Consider the following 19,935-nt stretch of genomic DNA (forward strand, 5'->3'; position numbering starts at 1 on the left):
GATCTGGGTGCAATCTCGAGGCTTTCAAATCCCCATCCAGCGTATCAAGCCACCGTTTCCAGTAATAATTCGTGTAATCAGTTTTGTGTCGGATTCAGCTATAGAAATCATGTCTCAGTCTCGATTCGATTCGATTTTTAAAATCCTAAAAAAGTTAAGTTAAAGCACTGTCACAGAGAGATGTATTCAACACGACGGTACTTTCACAACTATCGAGATATGGTGCCGAAATTTATAGGACAATGTGGTATTTTAAAACAAGTCGGGAAACCGCAAGCTTCACGCTTCAGGTATAAAAGGTTTTGTGCTTCCCTATGTGAGGAGCATAACGCAGTTCTCCATTGGCTGATAGCATTGACTGGAGATATTTAAATCGCTAAATTCTGTCAATGGCAGTAACCTACCCAGAACTGAGCGAATTAAATATCTCTCAATGGTGCCTTATGTCATCCTTTACACAAATGCAAAATTTTGTAGTTCTAGCATGAACTTAAGGGGGGTTTCCGGCTAAATTTCTAAAATATGCTATGCTTTTATTAACTTTATTTATGTAGATATCGGAACCGGATGTATCTTAAGGACTAGATTTTGTAGAGATGCACCACTGTAATTTTTTCGGATTTTTCGGTTAGAAAGGTTCTGATAACGAGACCTGGTACACTTTTCGATGGTCACATTTTGAGCCCTCACTTCCTTATGCTTCACCCAATATCTAATATGGCATCAATTTCGAGAAGTACTAATTGAGTCCTTTCATTTGATACCCCACATGGCCACATTTTTATGAAAAAAAAATTGCATCATCCATTCACATGTATCGGAAGCCCCCCTTAAACCTAACAGAAAATGGCGTCACTTGCTGCATGTAAAGGGAACACGCTCTTACTAATTTTCGTGACAGTCGGTCCAGCCGTTTCCGAATAAATCGGTTGTGACAGACGGACAGACAGACATTGACTTTGTGTTTACATAAAACCTTAAAAACATATCTTAAATCGGGTCAGTATGGCGCCCCAGTGGTAATTCCGAGAACTTTTTAATCAAGGTGGTGGACGACAGGAAAGTGGTACCAATTAAGGTGTTATAGCACAGAAACGGGCGGTATCATTTTTCTGAATGACCAGTTCGGAAAGTTGTCTAGATACTTTCGATATACTTGGTTGATGTGCATTCCAATTCTTAGTTTTCAGCGAGAAATAGTCCTGAATTTCCGACGAAATCGAACTGTCAAGCACAGGATCGGTAGAAAGGCCTTTTTATTAACCCATAAAAAGGGGCATGAAAGCCACATGTTATAGGGCTACTTCCTAAACTACCATTGAAGAAATCCACGTGCTGCTTTTGCCTATATGAAGCCGATTTGCCAAAAAGATACCTCGGAAAGGTCTTGTTCATCGAGATATCTACCTGTCTTTGGGGGATCAGCCTGCGGCTTGGCAGGTAAATCGCTTGAAGCTGTGGTTCTCCAAATCCTTAACCTAATCTAACATTAACAACATAATTCTAGTTGTTCTCGGCAATCATTATGGAGAGTTCAATCTTTTGGTAGATTTTTCATTTTCCAAATTCGTGAAATGTCACGTACGACGACAGATAGAGAAGGTGTGTACTTTTGTGACTGCAGCTCGTTTCATTACATCCAAAAGTGTTACTGTACCGATCTCGTCCTCCAATTCCTAAATTGTCCATTGAATTCCGACCAGCATTTCCCTGGTTTTCCTATTCTTTGTTCTTCCGATGTTCCATTAAATATCTTTTTAGTTATTTGGATATTGTCCTTGTGTTGTATGTGGTCTACCCATCGTAATTGTTGCATTTTCATCATCATCATCAACGGCGCAATAACCGGTATCCGATCTAAGCCTGCCTTAATAAGGAACTCCATATTCTCCGGTCGCCGAGGTCAACCAATTTGATATCCCTAAAAGTTGTCTGGCGTCCTGACGTCCGCCATCGTTCCATTTCAGGCAGGATCTGCCTTGTCTTCTTTTTCTACCATAGATGTTGCCCTTACAGACTTTCCGGGCTGGATTATCCTTATCCACACGGATTAGGTGAACCGCCGACCACAACCTGTTGGCCCGGACTTTATCCACAACCAGACGGTCGTGGTATCATCGCTCATAGATTTCGTTGCTATGTAGGCTACGGAACCGTCCATTCTCATGTGGGGGGCCAAAAGTTCTTCGGAGGATTCTTTTCTCGAGTGCGGCCAAGAGTTCACAATTTTTTTTTTACTAAGAACCCAGGTCTCTGAGGAACACATAAGGACTGGCAAGATCATAGTCTTGTATATGTACAGTAAGAGCTTTGACCTCATGCTGAGACCTTTCGAGCGAAAGAGCCAACAATCGTCCGCGGATTTCATCATCATAGCTGTTATCGGTTGTGATTTTTGACTCTAGGTAGGAAAAATTTTCAACGATTTCAAAGTTTTAGTCTCCTATCTTTATTGTTTTCGTTTGACCAGTGCGATTCGATGTTTTTCATTCTTTGATTTTTGACGCTGACGTTGCCACCATGCACTTCGTTTTGCTTTCATTAAGAGGCAACTCGAGATCTCGTATCGCCTGCTCGATCTGAATGAAGGTGGACTGCACATATCGGGTTGTTCTTCCCATAATGTCAATATCATCAGCGTATGCCAGTAGTTGGGTGGACTTAAAGAGGATCGTGCCTCTCGTATTTACATTTGCATCGCGAATCGTTTTCTCCAGGGCCAGGTTAAAGAGGACGCATAATAGGGCATCCTCTTGTCTTAGACCGTTGTTGAAATTGAATGGTCTCGAGAGTGATTCTACTACTTTTATCTGGCCTCGCACATTGGTCAGGGTCAGCTTAGTCAGTCTTATCAATTTCGTTTGGATACCGAATTCTTTCATGGCCGTGTACAGTTTTACCCTGGCTATCATAGGCGGCTTTAAAGTCGATGAAAAGATGGTGCAACTGATGTCTATATTCCATCAGTTTTTCTATCGCTTGCTGCAGGGAGAAAATCTGATCTGTTGCTGGTTTGTCTGGAGTGAAGCCTTTTTGGTATGGACCAGTGATGTTCGGGGCGTAGGAGCTATCCGGCCTGGCAAGATAGCGGAGAATATCTTTTGGATGGTACTCAGCAACGTGATACCTCTATAATTGCTGCACTGTGTGATGTCCCCCTTTATATGTATGGGGCAGATAATGCCCCACATTTTGAGCATCAGTTGCTGAACCGCTTGGTGTAGTTGGTCGCCTCCATATTTAAACAATTCGGCTCCATTGGATCGGAGTTATGGGTTTTAAGCCGGTGGATTGCACTGATTGTTTCTTCTATGTTTGTAGGTCGCAGTATTTGTCCATCGTCTTCAGTTGGCGCGATCTCCAACTCACCGATATTTTAGTTGTTGAGCAGTTCATCAAAGTACTCAACCCATTGCTCCAATATGTCTGTCGGAAATCAGATGTCCCTCTTTGTCCCGGCAGGATGAGCATCGAGATGTATAACGCTTCATCCTGCTGAATTGTTACTAAAACTTCCGAGCCTGGTGCAGTTGTTCCCTGTACTTTTCGAGATCACAGATCTGTTGGTTCTCCCAGGCTTCCTTTTTCCGTCTGTGAAGTCGCTTCTCCGCTCAACGGAGTTCGTGATAAGTCTCTGCGGGTATCCGCGTTCTTTGAGAATGCAACATTACTCGGTATGCAGCATTCTTTCGTTTCATATCTTGTGAAGATCGTTTGTTGATGCTTCATCTCCAGGACACCTGTTAGCTGCTGTTATTGCGGCATCCATTTTCCCTGTATAGGTGTTACGGAGGGCTATGTTGTGAATGGCTTCAGTATTTACTCTCACCCGATTGTTAGAGGGATTGTAGGCGGTGTTGTAATTCAAGCTGGGAGCATCATGATACGAGTCTATATTGCCCTCTATATACCAATTTCAACCGGTGCGAGGTCTCGTCGTCGTGTGACGGCAAAAATATTTTCATTACTTAAAATGTACATCCAGTAAGACATTGATGTCACCAGCGTACGCTACCACTTGTGTTGACCTAAGGAGGGGCAGAAGTAGTATTAGGATATTAACAATAATTTTTTCTGAATACGTTCTCAAGGGTACTCTCAATTGAAAAGCATTGTGGTCAACCTGTCCCCCTGTTTGAAAAGGTTTCGTGTTGAAAATTGATCAGTCAGGCTGTTTTGAATCCGCACCTATGAAGTTGAGTCCGTCATAGTTGCTTTTGTGAGAGGATGCGCAACTGAAGTATAGCTTCGTATAATATGTTGTGTTTGAAGTCAATATTTGGGAGCCGTCGATCCTGAACTCTCAGCACTTCTCGAGTATTATGTGATCAATTATTGACAGTTAAAACTCCGCCATGCTATTAACATAGTATGCTGGTCCCAAACCCAGGTAAAGGAGGAGGGTTTGAGGCAACGTACTCTGTACTATCCTCAGTAAAACAAAAATAAAATGCTGAGATCAGGGAAAGAGATAAATAGAGTATAGATGGAGTTATTCTACTATGCTAAATCCTACCTGATCTCTCTTGGTGACAGGCCCCGCGACAGGTCGACCAAGAAAATGCATACAATGTCGTTACAAACATGATGATCGGATTAAGTCATAGGCCTAGGAGAAATGCTAGGGCGTCCACCTCAGTCGACGCGGCAGGACGGGCCCCGGTCCTGTCGAGAAATGGGCAAGGGTTCTTGACGCATGGACGGCGTCAGGACGTAAGCAAGTTAGTCCGCACACAACGAACAAAACAAATACGTGTCTGCACGCTAAATGTTGGTACCCTAACTGGAAAGACCGAGGAACTCGCAAGAGCCCTTTGGAAAAGGTGCATTGACATCTGCGCTCTGCAAGAAACCCGATGGTCTGGTTCCAAAAGCTGCGACATTGAACGCGAACGCGGTAAAAATGGCTACAAACTTCTCTATTTTGGTAACCCACACACTCAATATGGTGTTGGCATTGCCATCTCAGAGGGTTTCCGTGATGCCATTAAAGAAGTCGAACGATTTGATGATCGGCTGATGAAGCTCACCATTATATCAGCTGATCGCACTATTCACTTCTTCACCGCGTATGCACCACAGACAGGTCGACCTGATGCCGAGAAAGATGCCTTCTGGCAACTTCTCGATGAAAAGACTTGTCACGTGCCTGCTGACGATTACATAATCATTGCCGGCGACCTTAATGGTCATGTGGGTGAAAAGGCAGACGGTAACAGGTGCCATGGGGGAAAGGGGTTCGGAGCGCGCAATGAAGGTGGCGAGCGTATAATCGATTTTGCGGACACCCATGACCTTGTACTTATGAATACATGGTCCATCAAACGATTGTCTCATCTTCCCACATTTTATAGTGGGAACAATAAAACGCAAATCGACTATATTCTCATAAGACGCCAACATTTTACCACTGTCACTGATTGCAAAGTCGTTCCCTATGAGACCATCGCACCTCAACATCGGCCGTTGATTGCTGTCCTGCGAATCAAGCCACCGATAAAACGGCGTGAGGAACGCACTGGCCCGCCGCGCATTAAATGGTGGCGATTTGGTGAGAAGAAAGAAGAAGCGGTCTCACTCATACGGTTGCCAACCATAACGAATGTGGAAGAATCATGGAACCAAATGAAAGACACGATCCACAAAGCGGCCTCTGCAACCCTCGGGGTCACCAAGCCGGGTAAGCGGTACATCAACCGAGATACTTGGCTTTGGAATGATGATGTTGAAATGAAGGTCCGTGAAAAGAAACGCCTCTACCACAAATTTCTCGACGATAAAACGCCTGCTAATTGGCAAATTTATAAGAATGCCAACCGGGAAGCAAAAAAAGCGGTCGCTGTCACCCGAGCGAACCATTTCAAAAATTTTTACGATAAACTGGACACTCGGGATGGCGAGAGAGATCTGTATCGACTTGCTTAAAGCCGTGATGAACGCACACAGGATATCGAACACTTTTGTTGTGTTAATGACAAGAACGGTACTTTGCTTACCAACCGTCGAGCCGCAACGGATAGATGGCGAGAATACTTCGAGCAGATTTCAACTGAAGAATTTGCTCATCCTCCACTTCCACAATCATTGCCGACATTTGGAGCAGTTCCACCAGTCAGCGCAACTGAAGTCGAGGAGGCAATAAAACAAATGAAATCGGGGAAAGCAACAGGACTTGACGACATCGCATCTGAGCTCTGGAAAGCGAAGAGCTGGGACCCAACACTGTGGCTCAGTGAATTCTTTAACCGGGTTATTCAGGAAGGAAGAACATCTGACTAGCAAGAAAGTACCACTGTTCCAATATGGAAAAAGAAAGGTAGCCCAGCAGAATGTTCAAATTACCGTCCGATCCGGTTACTTTCCCATACCATGAAGATTTTTGAACGCATTCTTGACAACCGTATTCGCGAAATCGTTGAAATAACCGTGAATCAAGCCGGATTTGTCAAGAACTGCGGAACTACTGACGCAATACACGCTGCGCGGTTACTCATGGAGAAACACCGTGAGAAGCATCGCCCTCTTTACATTGCATTTCTGGATCTAGAGAAAGCGTTTGACCGTGTACCACACGAACTCATCTGGTATGCTTTACGACAACACTTCGTGCCAGAAGAACTCGTACGCTGGGTTCAATTGCTCTACCACGATTCGAAAAGTAAAGTTCGAAGTATGGCGGGTGTATCAAAACCGCTTCGTGTCTCTGTTGGAGTTCATCAAGGAAGTGCCCTCTCACCACTCCTCTTTGTCCTTGTTATGGACACCGTCACACGGGATATCCAACGTCCAGCGCCCTACACACTGCTTTATGCAGATGATGTTTTCCTAGCATCTGATAGCAAAAATGATCTCGAGCAATTTGTTCAAAAATGGAATGATCGCCTCATGCAACACGGTCCCAGATTGAATTTAAACAAAACTGAATTTTTGACGACCGATCCCCATGAAACAGGCACAATCACTGTCAGCGGCAGTGATCTGCCCAGAACTGAGCGATTTAAATACCTCGGGTCAACGCTATCAGCCAATGGAGAGCCGCGTTATGAAATTGCTTCACGCATTAACGCAACCTGGATGAAGTGGCGTTCCACAACTGGTGTCCTTTGTGATCGACGTATCAACGAACGTCTCAAATCTAAAATTTACCGCAATGTCGTCCGTCGAGTCGCTCTCTATGGTTCTGAGTGTTGGCCGACCATAAAAGACAATGAACGGCGTCTTGCGGTAATGGAGACGAAGATGCTACGTTGGGCTAGTGGGGTCACACGTTTAGATCACATCCGAAATGAGGATATCCGCGATCGTTATGGAGCTGCACCGATCGTGGAAAAATTGCGAGAGAGGCGTCTTCGATGGTATGGTCACGCAATTCGTGCAAACGAGAATTCACTTGCAAAGATTGGTCTGAACATCGAAGTCGATGGTAAACGACCAAAAGGCAGACCTAAGCAACGGTGGCTTGATACGCTGGATGGGGATTTGAAAGCCTCGAGATTGCACCCAGATCAGGCATCCGATAGAGCCAAATGGCGAAGCCGATCACTACGAGCCGACCCCGCTTGTGAACGGGACAAAGGCTGAAGAAAAAGAAGAATTATTGACAGTTAACTTGATGGTCATACACTAGGAAAGCATCATCTTCCTAGAGCAATATATAAAGTGCTGGATATTGCATATGTCGCGTGATTCTGTTCATGACAAGAACAAAAATGATAACATTTTCTTGGTGAACACCGGTGGAGACATGGAGCGGTTTTGATATATTTGCCACACTTCGAACTTAGCTGTTTGGATTGCGGTAGAGAAGTTTAATCCGGTTGACTATTTCCTCTCGAACATTCTGCCAGATTTGCTTTTTTCATATTGAAATGGTTGTGCCTTCTTCTCAATGATAGTCAGAATAATAAGCGAAGACAGCTATACGGTTTCGTACTAGGACAGGAACAATTCATCAGACGATAATTCACCTCTGTTCTGGGAGCATTGTGACCGAATGGATTCGCAGATGTTAAATGCTCATTTATATAGTTCGGAAAATACGATATCACTACGAATTACATAGTATAGCCATAAGTTCTGTCAGTCAAATAAATCTTTATTTTTCACGAAGTAATAAACCAAATCAATCGAAACGGGAAACATAGAGCTTTCAAACGAAAAAAAAAATATTCAAAATGGCCAATGTTAGCAGCTATACAAGTCCGAAGTCTGGGAGGCCATGCATCGATCGCTTCACGCACGGTATGAAGCGGAATTTCTCGAGCTGCACACAGGATGCTGGACTCTCCAAATCGGTATGAGTTCGATTGCAAGCAGTCTCCTCTAACTTATTCCAGGGGATTCAAATCTGGGCTTCCTGAGGCCCATTCATCCGCGGTTATGAAGTCAGGAACATGACCCGGTAACCATTGCTGGATTATGTTGGCTTTGTGAGCGGGGGCGGGGTCCTGCTGGAAGCACCACGGCTTTCCAGCGATAGAGATTCTCTCAATGGCTCGACTACATCCTCTAACATTTTTTCATACACGCTCGCACTGGTTTTGATGCCGGCCTCGCAGAAATGACTATCAGTTACTCTGTGATATGAGATGCCCCACCATATCATGACAGAAGTCAGATGGTGACGACATTGGACTCGCGGAGGATTTTCTTTGGCTTCATAACAATTGTAAGCATATACTCGATCATTTTGTCGGTAGAATTTTTTCTCGATGGTGAAAATTTTTTCATCAGAGAATAGAATCTTGCGATATTTTTTACCGGGAAATCGTTGCAGAAGAGCAGCACACTGAGTTCGCCGTATTTCCTTCAGTTTTGGCGTTAACATATGGCTAACGCACCGCCGGTATGCACCGAGATCGAGATCTCCTACAATACGACTCATACTTCGAGTTGAAACGTCCATTTCCGCCGACATTCGTTTCTGTTTGCGCAGAGGATTGCGGCGAACACGCTCACGCACAACAGGAACGATATTCAGGCGACTTACGGAGCGCGGGCGCCCCTCCCGCAGCCTGTTAACCACATCAGTTGTTTCGCGGTATCGAGCTACCGTCCTAAAAATGAATCGTTCGGTTACCGGCAGCTTTTTAAGGTTTTGTGTAAAACAAAACCTTATTAAAATCGATTCAATGTCTGTCTGTCTGTCTGTCTGTCACACGCACTTTTCTCCAAAACGGCTAAACCAATCCGAACGAAATTTGGTGGACAGATGGGAACTATGAAATCTCACGCATACAGCGAGTGGCATAAATTTAGGTGGAGTTTAAAGGGGGGCTCCCCATACATGCAAAGGGGGGATTCAAAAATTTTTTTCATCGGATATAGTTGTGTAGGGTATCAAATGAAAGGTCCCAATTTGTACTTTCCGAAACTGACATTAGTTTTGGCATAAATTGCAAAGTGCGTGAGTAAGGAGTCAAAATGTACGCACTTGAAGTGAGACAGGACTCATTTTCCGAAACTATCCAACTTAAAAATCCGAAAAAAATCAGGGTGGTGCGCCTAGATGAAATCTAGGCCTCAAAATGTGTCCCATTCTCATATCTGCTCAAATCAACTTACTAATAGTATATTACTACTTTTTAGAAATTTACTGAAAAACCCCCCTTAGATTCATCCTAGCACTTCCGAATTTTGTACCAGCGTAGGGGACAATATTTGGTATATATGTGCTAAATTTCATGGAAATCAGGCAACTAACGCCAAAGTTATAGCAGTTCAAACTTAGCAATTTCGCGCGAGTTTACTGCTTCCAAAGCCATGCAAATCAAATGCTGCCGTCATAATTACCCGGAATAATTGACATTCGCCTGGAATATTAAAGTCGCATTTATGAAGAATCTATTTATCTCCAGCCCTTTTTAAGGCTTTGTGTAAAACACTTATGTAAAATCTAATCTTCGAGAGATGTTCCATTCCGGTATCTGCTCAAAAAATTTACTAATAGTATATTATCAACTTTTAGAAATAGACTAAAAAACTCCCCTTAAGTTCATCCTAAGTGTACTAAATTTTGCACCGACATAGAGGACAGCCTTGTGCATACACATGCCAGGTTTCATGAAAATCCAACTATTAGTGGGAAAGTTATAGAAGAACTTATCAATTTCGTGCTAATTAACAGCATCCTAAGCCATACAAATAAGATGCTGACATCATAATTAACGAGAATAATTGAAATCTCAGTGAAATATTAAAATTCCATTCAAGAAGAATCTAATTCTCCCTAGCCCTTTTTTATATTTGATGTTGGTTAAATTGTTGGCATTCGCTAATAATATTAAGCTCAGAGCGTGAAGCGTATGAGGTTGACCATTATCAACACAGGGCTTTCCATTAAATGATTTATTTAAATCGCTTTCTAAAAAATAGAGGCCAATGGAATTTTTAGCTATATTACACGGAGCTGTCGTGCACTCGTCGCTCCTCACATCTTTTTCTTTTTCTTCAGCCTTCAGTTCACAAGCGGGGTCGGCTCGTGATGATCGGTTCCGTTATTTTATTTTATCAAATGCCTCATCAGGATGTAATCGCGAGATCTTTAAATCCCCATCCAGCGTATCAAGCCACCATTGTTTTGGCCGGTTTTTTGGTTGCTTACCATTGCTTTCGATGTTCTGATCAATGCTGGTTGTTGAATTCTCTTTAGCGTGAATTACGTGACCATACCATCGAAAACGCCTCCCTTGCAGTTTTCCCACGATCGATGAAAACCCATATCGATCGCGGATATTCTTATTTCAGACGTAATCAAAACGTGTCACGCCACCAGTGCAATGCAACATCTTCGTCCCCATTATCGCAAGACGCCGTTGATTGTCCTTTATAGTCGGCCAACACTCAGAACTATAGAGAGTGGCAGACGGACGACATTGCAGTAAATTTTAGATTTGGGACGATACGACTGATACGTCGATCACAAAGAACACCAGTTGGGGAATGCCACTTCATCCAGGTTGCATTAATGCGTGAAACAATTTCATTACGCAGTTCTCCATTGGCTGATAGCGTTGACTCGAGATATTTAAATCGCTGAGTTCTGGCAATGGAAGTAACCTGCCCTTTGAGATACTTAAATCGCTCAGTTCTGGCAATGGCAGTCTGCCCAGAACTGAACGGTTTCAATATCTCGGGTCAATGCTATAAGCCAATGGAGAACTACGTTATGCTCCTCACATAGGGAAACACAAAACCTTTTATACCTGAAGCGTCAAGCTTCCGGTTTCCCGACTTGTTTTTAAACAAACTATGAATCTTTTTCGGCGCAACGCAATAATCGCGATTCTTTTTCATAGTTACCGAACTTCATCGTGCTGTCGTCCACGCGCTATTGACCTTCGGAACCTGAAAGTCTGACGGAAGTTGGGTACAGTTAGGTACTCTCCGTGCTGAATGTTACCAGTTTCGGTGACCTAACATTTCTCGCTATACGCATCGACTGACAGATTTTATGGGTATGGGTAGGAAGGTAGGTATCAGTAGCCGCTTCGAAGAGCTCAATTAGCGCTTTGGTGCGCCGCTTTGATTTCACAAACTCCCTAAGACCGTGACCGCTGTTATCGGAGCAGGGAGGCAGAGTCTAGCCGGTTTGGATCTTCAGAGCCAGCCTGTAGCATTCACGAAAGAAAGCAGCTTTCCCCTCCTCCCCCTGCAGCTAGAAATCTCTCTGACGTCTTCAAAGAATGGTTTACCCAGTGTCCGTAGCCTGACTCTAGTTAGAGTTGGACAGCCGCAGAGAAAGTGCATGAGGGTTTCCCTTTCTTCTCTGCAGCAATGCGAATTGTAGGGTATATCGAGCCTAGCTGTATGGTCCCCTATGGGCCAGTGCCCCGTGCAGACCGCTGTAATCTTGAATGCATTTGCACGCGTCTGGCACAGGAGCTCTCGTGATCAGGCTATGTTATAAGCGGGCCAAACTCTCCTTGATTTGGCACAGCTCATAAGCCTTCGCCATTTTAGGCCCGCGGCAGCTAGGTAGTGCGAGTAGACTCGGCCCCCGACAGCCGCCAGAGGAACACCGACTGTATTCACCGAAGGACTGCCAAGAGCAGAATCTCGCCTGGCCAATCCGTCAGCCCGCTCATTCACCTCTATGTTCCTATGCCCGGGAACCCAGAGGAGTGTGACCTTGGCTATACTATGTGTATCTTTTCTAAAAGTAATCGCTTTGTACACGTTGTGATTTTTTCAGTGCTCATTTGAAATGTCTTCGATCTCTTCCAGTAGCATCACTACTTTGCAGTTGACTGGTTTTTCAGCATTAATATTTATTTATCTTCCGCAATTTCGTCTTTGATGTTTGATTTTTACTTTGTCCTTTTCCAGATTTACAATCCGGACGGTACATTAGCCCTACAATGTCGTAATGGTTACACAAGATCCGGCCATCACACTATCCCACGTCAATCAAAATCATCTCATCATAATCAACAGCAGCAGCAACATCATAATCAGCACCTACCGAATATGACAAGTCTTATAGGTATCGGCAGTGGTTTAGTGGGTGGTGGCGGTGGCGTAATATCGCCGTCGCCACTCCAACAGTCGGGCGGTACGACAACTGGAAGTTTCAATGCAATGAACGCGGCAAATCTGACGTATCAACTGCATAATATGGGTTTGAGCGATAATCCAGCGGCAACGGCCGCAATTCTAGAGAATAATATAGTAATTAGTAGTACTAATAGTAATAGTAGTAGCAATAGACATCATAACAAAAGTGGTGAAAGTGATTCGGGCAACTCGATAGGTTCGTCGGTCGGTGAGATCTCCCCGCCTGATACGCCAGCAGCACTGTCATCAGTAGTAGTCAATAATAGTAATATGAGTAGTAATAGTAGTCTTAGGATAAATGATCAAAATAATTTTAGTAAACACAATTTGAATATGACACGTTTGAACGGTCGACCCGATAAACTACTGGCGGGTAGCGGGGTTGGTTTGGTTGATGCAGGTGTGATAAGTAGTAGCATTGGCGGAGGCGGCGGGGGCGGGACGACGGTCCTCTACGCTCACGCGCCCAACAGCTCGCAACAGCAGCAATTCATTGGGAACGAACTAATTTTAGCAACCGGGCCTAATCTAATGCCATCGCCGATCGCAAATAATAATAACAATAGTAATTTAAGTTCAACGGGAAACAGTGGGAGTTGTAGCAACAACAATTTAGTCACAAGTACACAAGTAATGTTAACAACGCCGACGGCGGGTAGTGGCGTGGTAAGTAACGTAATCACTACAAATCCAGTAATACTACAACATCAACAACAATTTAGCGCTACATATCCCTATCCCGCGCAACACTTACCTACAACAAGACCACCGATATTGCCGCACAACACGGCAGCACCGGCGGCGGGTATTCCCCCACCTCCGCTTCCCTACCGGCATCCCGGTTTTCAAATTCCAAACGGTGAGCCACCCACTGCAGTCTACCAATATCCCGCCCAGGTGGCTGGTGGAGCAGGGTTCCTTTTAGGCGGTGCGGCGACTCAGCCGCCAAGCGGTGTCATGCGATCGTCACAACCATCACAGTCTCAGTCACAAGCCGCTTCGCAGCAACAACAGCAACAGTCACAGCAACCACTGCCGCCTCAAGGAGCACCCCAGCAGCCCTCAATACAGCCCGTGGCACCTAGTACCCTTCTGGCGGCTAACACATCACCTTATACGACTCTGACAGTGGGAACGGCTAAGGTAATGTCGTGCTTCAATTGTGGCTCGCAAACGCACACGGGACGAGATTGTCAGGAGGCGTCAATGGAGGATGTGACCCGTTCAATATACAAATTAGACTATTCCCAATCGATTTCACCGACAACGCCTGGCGCTAGTCATGCCGGTGGCGGTGGAGTGACGAGCAATAGTAGTAACAGTAGTAGCAGCAGTAGTAGTAGTAGCGGGGGTGGTGGTTCAGGATCCGGTAGTGGTGTTTCAACGGCCGAAATTGCAACTGAAACATCATCACCCACGTCATCGTCATCATCATTGTCTAATAGTAACATTAAGTGATTAATTGTAATTCATGTTTTTAGGACTTAATAAATTTATACATAATTATGATAACGACTATATTATAAAATCTATTTAAAACACAGACACAATTTCAAGTCAAAATCAAAAAGAGCAAAAAAATATGAGAAAAAACATTTAACTTTTATTATATCCTTTTTTTCTTCAATTAATTCCTTTGTGTAAGCAAACAAGCAAAAAGAGATCAGACAAAAAGTAGAAAATATAAAATCAAACACGAAATTTTTCTGTTGTGCCATTTGTAAGCGAAGAAAGAAAACTGAATTAACGAATACACGTAGTTAAATATGAAGAGGGAATTATTGTTTCGGGACGGCGTAAGTCCACATGGAGAGAGGTGGAGAAAACACCAGATTAAATTGGTAGATTTAGTGGGAATTTGATTTGATTACAAAATTCTCGAATTTAGATTTTATATGTGCTTTTAGAGACTTTTAAAATGTATCTATGTGTCCAGAGAACTTGTGAGATTCATGTGCTAAGTTATTGGGAACGGTATGAATTTATAGATTTGAGGAGACGATTTTAAGATGATAAACGTTAGCTGATGCGTAGCTTATTTGCGAGGAGGTTTAAAGGGGTTTGCCTATTTTATTGCAGAAGATTTGCTCCAGAGTTTTGAATGCTTTCGGAAGTTTTATTGGATTAAAGTATATTCGTTCGAGTTCAAAGTTCACCAATTGACTGGTGCTACATTATCCAAGAGACTGCTTATCAGTATCTTCTAATTTCCTCGAAAATCTTGCCTCATAATTGTTACTTTTCGACGCAAAACTGATCATTGATTGTTTTGATGCTGGGAAATGAATTTAAGCCTGCGTAAAATTAAATAAAGATGTATTTTTAAGCAAAAGTTTAAGGGCTGAAGACCGGTACTGATATGCGAAAAGACTTAGCTCGACTAAATCCAAGTGAATTCAGAGAACTAAGGGGCGATTTACCTAAAGTGAATGATATTAAAAGTTGATCATAAATTCATATTGCTTGGTTTCTAAACTGCTGATCAATTAATAACATCAGTTCGCTGCAGATAAAACAACTCCACAGTTGATTCATGGCTAAATCACTTCCCTCAGCTGGAAAGCGTTGGTTCTAACATTCAAAAATTCGACCAATTTCTTCAAGATCGTTAAATAAACTATTCTATCTCTGATAGCGCGTGGGAGTAGAATTTCATCGTAAAATAGGCATTTCCCTTTTGATATACAGACTGCCCACTGTTCCTTACTATTTAGTATCATTTTAAATAAAAGTTGTGATCAAAAATGTCATGTAATTGTAATATTAAGGGTGACGGGAATCTTAAAAAAATGTATTATGTAAAATTATCTTTTTCTTTTTAAAATCCATATTGTCAGAAATAAGTTCATCTTTGCTTGAGATATGAAAGAGATATGATTCGTGCCGACTAATGTATCTGTTCGTTCGTTAAAATTCGACTATCGCTACAGTTTTGTTTCCCTGGAGTCCCAGGAATGTTATCTGCTGCTTATATAGGGGCTTTTTTAGAGGTGGAACACTTTAAATTGATATATCAGGTGTACAACCTTAATCCGCTGTTTTTTTTTCAAGAAAAACATATTTTTCTTATATGAACTTTTTGGGAGTCTTATATTAGGGCACAGGTCGCCCCAAGTCCAGCCTAGTATTTAACTAGGCGCGCTTACTTCTTGGGAACTAACTCCTCAGTGATATAGCTGCTCTGGCTACCTTGGTCCACCAAGCACCGAACTGAAATTATCCTTCCATCCTTTGCCTTTATCTTTATTACAGATGTGAGCAAGATCGTTTCGGAATGGGAAAGTTTTGTAGAGTTTTCCGCGTGATGAGAAATACTCCCTTGCATGCATGACCCACTCGATTGGCCTTTGCTTGGATGCAATACTGTTCCACGCTGCCCATGACAAAGCTCGCATTTCAAAGACTTACGCTTTTGACATTCCGTACCTTTTTCGTACTTGTGGGAGGCACAGAAGACACATATCCCATAATGCCGGAGCATATCCCCTTTGTCCTGGCTGTTTATTAACCGTCGACATTTTAACACCAGATGATCTTCCATACAATCGTAGCATGGAAACCGCTTTATTTTTCCTCCTTGTGCCTTTGCGGCAAGGAAATTTCCTTGTGCGGTTTTTTTCGACCACCTAAGGTCCTTGCCTTCTTAGCAACGGGATGTTTTTGTGGTTGAACCTTCGCGAGTTCGCCCAACCCCTTCCAACTGGGAGAAATAACTATATATTATGTATATCATCAATTGTTACGGGAAAATTTGGCTGCTTAAGCAATGAGTCAAATTCCCGTCGGGTGGAGATATCCATTTTACGGGTAAGGATAAAAGGTATGAAAGGTACACCTTGATCACAATTGAACCCAGGTTTTGAACCACTAAACGCATTGTTTCAAGTGCCTTTCCAATGGTGCTGGGGTTTTGTAACACTATCTGGGTAAGGTCTATAAGGGCCTGCATTTCCTTTTCTACCAGCGCCCGAGGATTACTGTAGCGTCAATCCAGAAGTTCCCAGGCTTTCCCGTAGTTCTCCCCATGCACTCCTAAGTGCTCTACGACTCTCCTCGCATCACCTTTTAATTTGCTCTGCAGCATCATTAGTCTCTCTGCTCGCCCAATATCAGATCCTTCATAGACTGATTGAAAAATACTGCGGAAAGACTCAAAGTGGCGAAGGTCCCCATCAAACGAAGGAATATCAGGGACTGGTGGACAAGGACGAGGTCCATGGCCGCGATTCCAATAAGGAATGCCTTCCCCGAAGCCTCTTGTCGGCAACGGTATGTCACTAAAAGGCATGTTCAATTCTTCGCAAACCGTGGGGAACCATTCTCTAGAGAACAAGTTTTCCGGTTGTCCGGTCGCTGTCGATTACAGTTGATAGCTGTGGAAAGATTCTTTTAAGTTAGGGTCTTACCAAAATTCCTTTCTAACACAGGGAGTTCATCAACCACAGTAAAGGAAACCACACTTTATTTCTACGTTTAACACTTTATTTACTTTTCAACACTACACTAATTTCCTTAATTTCCTTACTCAATCGCTCGGGCACTCATTAAATTGCCAAGGTCAAGAAGTTTTGCTTGTAAGTTCTAAATACAGCAGTAAACACAACAGTCAGCTGATGGGCGATGTCGTCAGAATATACTTATGTGCATGCTTCACTGGATCTATGGTGCCGGTGACGATATAGGTCGATAGCAAGCCGGATCACGGAATCGCTTGCAAGTTGTACATTAGCACATGGACAAGGTTATTAATGTTTGTTGTGAAATTTGAGCATTCTGCGGCGTACGCTGACCTTGCAGCAATCACTGCCGGTGATTGCTGACGATGTTGACGCGGACTTAGGCATTCGATGGTTTGTGGGAAATGGTTCAAACAGGAACCAAAAAAAACTTCATTCAAAATATTGACCCTTGCTATCTACACATTTTTTCCATCTCTCGGGTAATTTATGGATACCATGTCAATAAAATTGTTGATCTTTCGAGGCAAACCGTTATCGGACGTCTGCGTAAGAATCGAAGTGCTGCTCAGCGAGCGAGTGGCTCATCAATGAAAACAGATGATAGTTGGATGGGGGCAGGTCTGGTGAATGAGTGGCGTGGGGTAGTATCTTTCAGTTGAGCGTTTCTAAGTTGTATGCGATGGAGCATTATCATGGAGGAAAATCAGCTTTTCATGTCTTTGCTGATATTTCGGCCGTTTTTCATTCAGATCACGATGCAATTTGATGAGTTGTTGGTGATAACGGTGGGCATCGACAGTTTCACCAGGTTTCAACTGTTTATAGTAGGCAATACCCCGCTGATCCCACCACACGCACAGCATCGTCTTCCGTCCGAAGCGATCTGATATTGCAGAAGATGTCGCTGGTTGACCGGCATCAAACCACGATTTTTTTCGTTTAGGATTCTCGAAATAAATCCACTTTTCGTCGCCAGTCACAATCCGATGCAAAAACATCTTTCTTTAGTGTCTGGCAAGCAAAATTTCGCATGTGTTTGGTGCCGCTCCATCTGCATATCGCTCCATCTGCATATCGCTCAGTTCATGCGGCACCCATTTTCCGTTGTTGCTTTTTGCAAGTAGATGCGGGGAAACGGCTTGTTGAGAAACACTTAATTGCTTGGCGAGCATTTTCTGCGTTTACGAATCGTCCTCGTCCAAAAGAGCCTCCAATTCGTGGTCTTTAATTTTCCTGGGTCGATTTTCACGCTCCTTGTCGCTCAGGTCGAAATCGCCATCTTTGAATCGACGGAACCAGACTCGGCACGTTGTTTTCGATAGAACATTGTCTTCGCAGGCCTCCACAAGCATTCGGGGGTCCTTTGAGCGCTTTGATCCCTCACGTGTCATTATTACAAAATGAACGTGTCTTTTCCGATGCGTGTGTCCGCACCGGATTTCAAAAAGACAGGAATTTGCAACGAACTAGCAAATAAAACCAGAACGCGAACTAAAATTGAAAAATACAAAAAAAAACGTCTCGACCGCGCGCGTGGAGCCGTAAGTCTCCGGACCCGAGTGCCGCGATCAAGAGGGAAGATCCACAACGGATCACAATCCCGATCATAGTTTCTTCTGCCGCAGATCGTGATTGAGGCGCGGCCCCTGAAGTTCCCTCCCTTTCTTAACATCCTCAGGCCATTATTTCAGAGGATGTAACTACCAAAGGTTTTCCGGGATCAAGGAGGAAGAGAGAGGGAGGGGGTTTGGATTTTAGAACTTCTGGGGCAATTGATATACACGAGTTCACAATATTTGTAATAACCACGAATGAAGTCTTTGAATTTTCGACAATGGCAGAAGTCAATTCGTGAACGATATCAGTATTAGTGTTGAACCAATCACTTCGAGTCCTCCCAGTTTTACGTCGCACGCCCCCTGGGATAACGACTTCATCGGCGCCTTTTTACCCTCCTGTCTCTGTCGATGTCATGAAAGGATCCTCTTCCAGAGTCCGGAAAGGGGCTGCTCCTTACCGCCAAGTCCTCCGCTTTCTTCAAAGGTAAGAACGATCTCCTCTTTTTCTCCACCCGCCAATTCAAAAAATTTTTTCTTCTCCTCCGTCAGTCCAGTAGTTCTTTCTTGCCACAATTCAAACAATTTTTTCTTCTCGTCCTCCGTTAGGCAAGCTGTTTTTTTTCGCCACAATTCAAAAAACTTTTTCTTCTTGTCCTCCGCCAGTCCAGCTGTTCTTTCTCGCCACAATTCAAAAAACTTTTTCTTCTTGTCCTCCGTCAGTCCAGCTGTTCTTTCTCCCAACAATTCCAAAACTCAACTTTGTCACCTGCCAGTCCAGCTGTTCTTTCCAAGAACCGCTCCTCATGCCGCTACGTTCGCCTTGAATTCTGTTGAGTTCATGCTGCAGCAGCATGCGCGTGCCGCTACGAATGCTGCAAATCATCCCACTCTATCAAGATTAATTCGCCCGAATGCATTCAATAATGTGTAATCTGCGGCGAACATTAGGGTGATTGCACATTATGAAATACATTATTTGAGCAAATTAATTCAAAAAGAGTCGAATGAGATTCCGCTCCCATCGCGAAGCCGCGGTCACATAACGAGGTTGCATTAAATTTTGTGTCAAAAATGATTTCAACTGTACGCAAACTTTGCAAATGTTAGGAAAGTGTTTCGGCAACGATGCTTTAAAGAAAACAGCCATTTTCGATCGGCACGAGCGCTTCAGAAAAGGTCGCGAGTGCATCGTCACGCAGCGGCAGGTCGTCGACATCGAAATCCGAAGAAAACGTTGACAAAGTGAAGGAAATGTTGGCCACAAACCTCAAGTTAACCATCAGAGTGATCACAGAGGACTTGAGCAGTTCTTTTGGATCCGTTCAACGTGGATCCGTGGTGAACGATTTGTGTCTCCGTTT

At 43.6% G+C, this 19,935-nt stretch overlaps 1 protein-coding gene across 1 annotated transcript in view; it reads left to right on the forward strand.

Moving 5' to 3' along the window:
- The window catches only part of LOC119650744 (myb-like protein Q), a 32,870-nt gene extending 18,375 nt beyond the window's left edge, over nucleotides 1–14,495 (forward strand). The window contains exon 4 of the mRNA XM_038053817.1: nucleotides 12,328–14,495. Within this exon, the coding sequence (XP_037909745.1) occupies nucleotides 12,328–14,013 (1,686 nt within the window). The 3' untranslated portion in view covers nucleotides 14,014–14,495. The remainder of the gene's footprint in view (nucleotides 1–12,327) is intronic.
- Nucleotides 14,496–19,935: the final 5,440 nt, after the last annotated feature.

This window comes from Hermetia illucens, chromosome 3 (genome assembly GCF_905115235.1).
Source record: "Hermetia illucens chromosome 3, iHerIll2.2.curated.20191125, whole genome shotgun sequence".
Taxonomy (NCBI): Eukaryota; Metazoa; Arthropoda; class Insecta; order Diptera; family Stratiomyidae; genus Hermetia; species Hermetia illucens.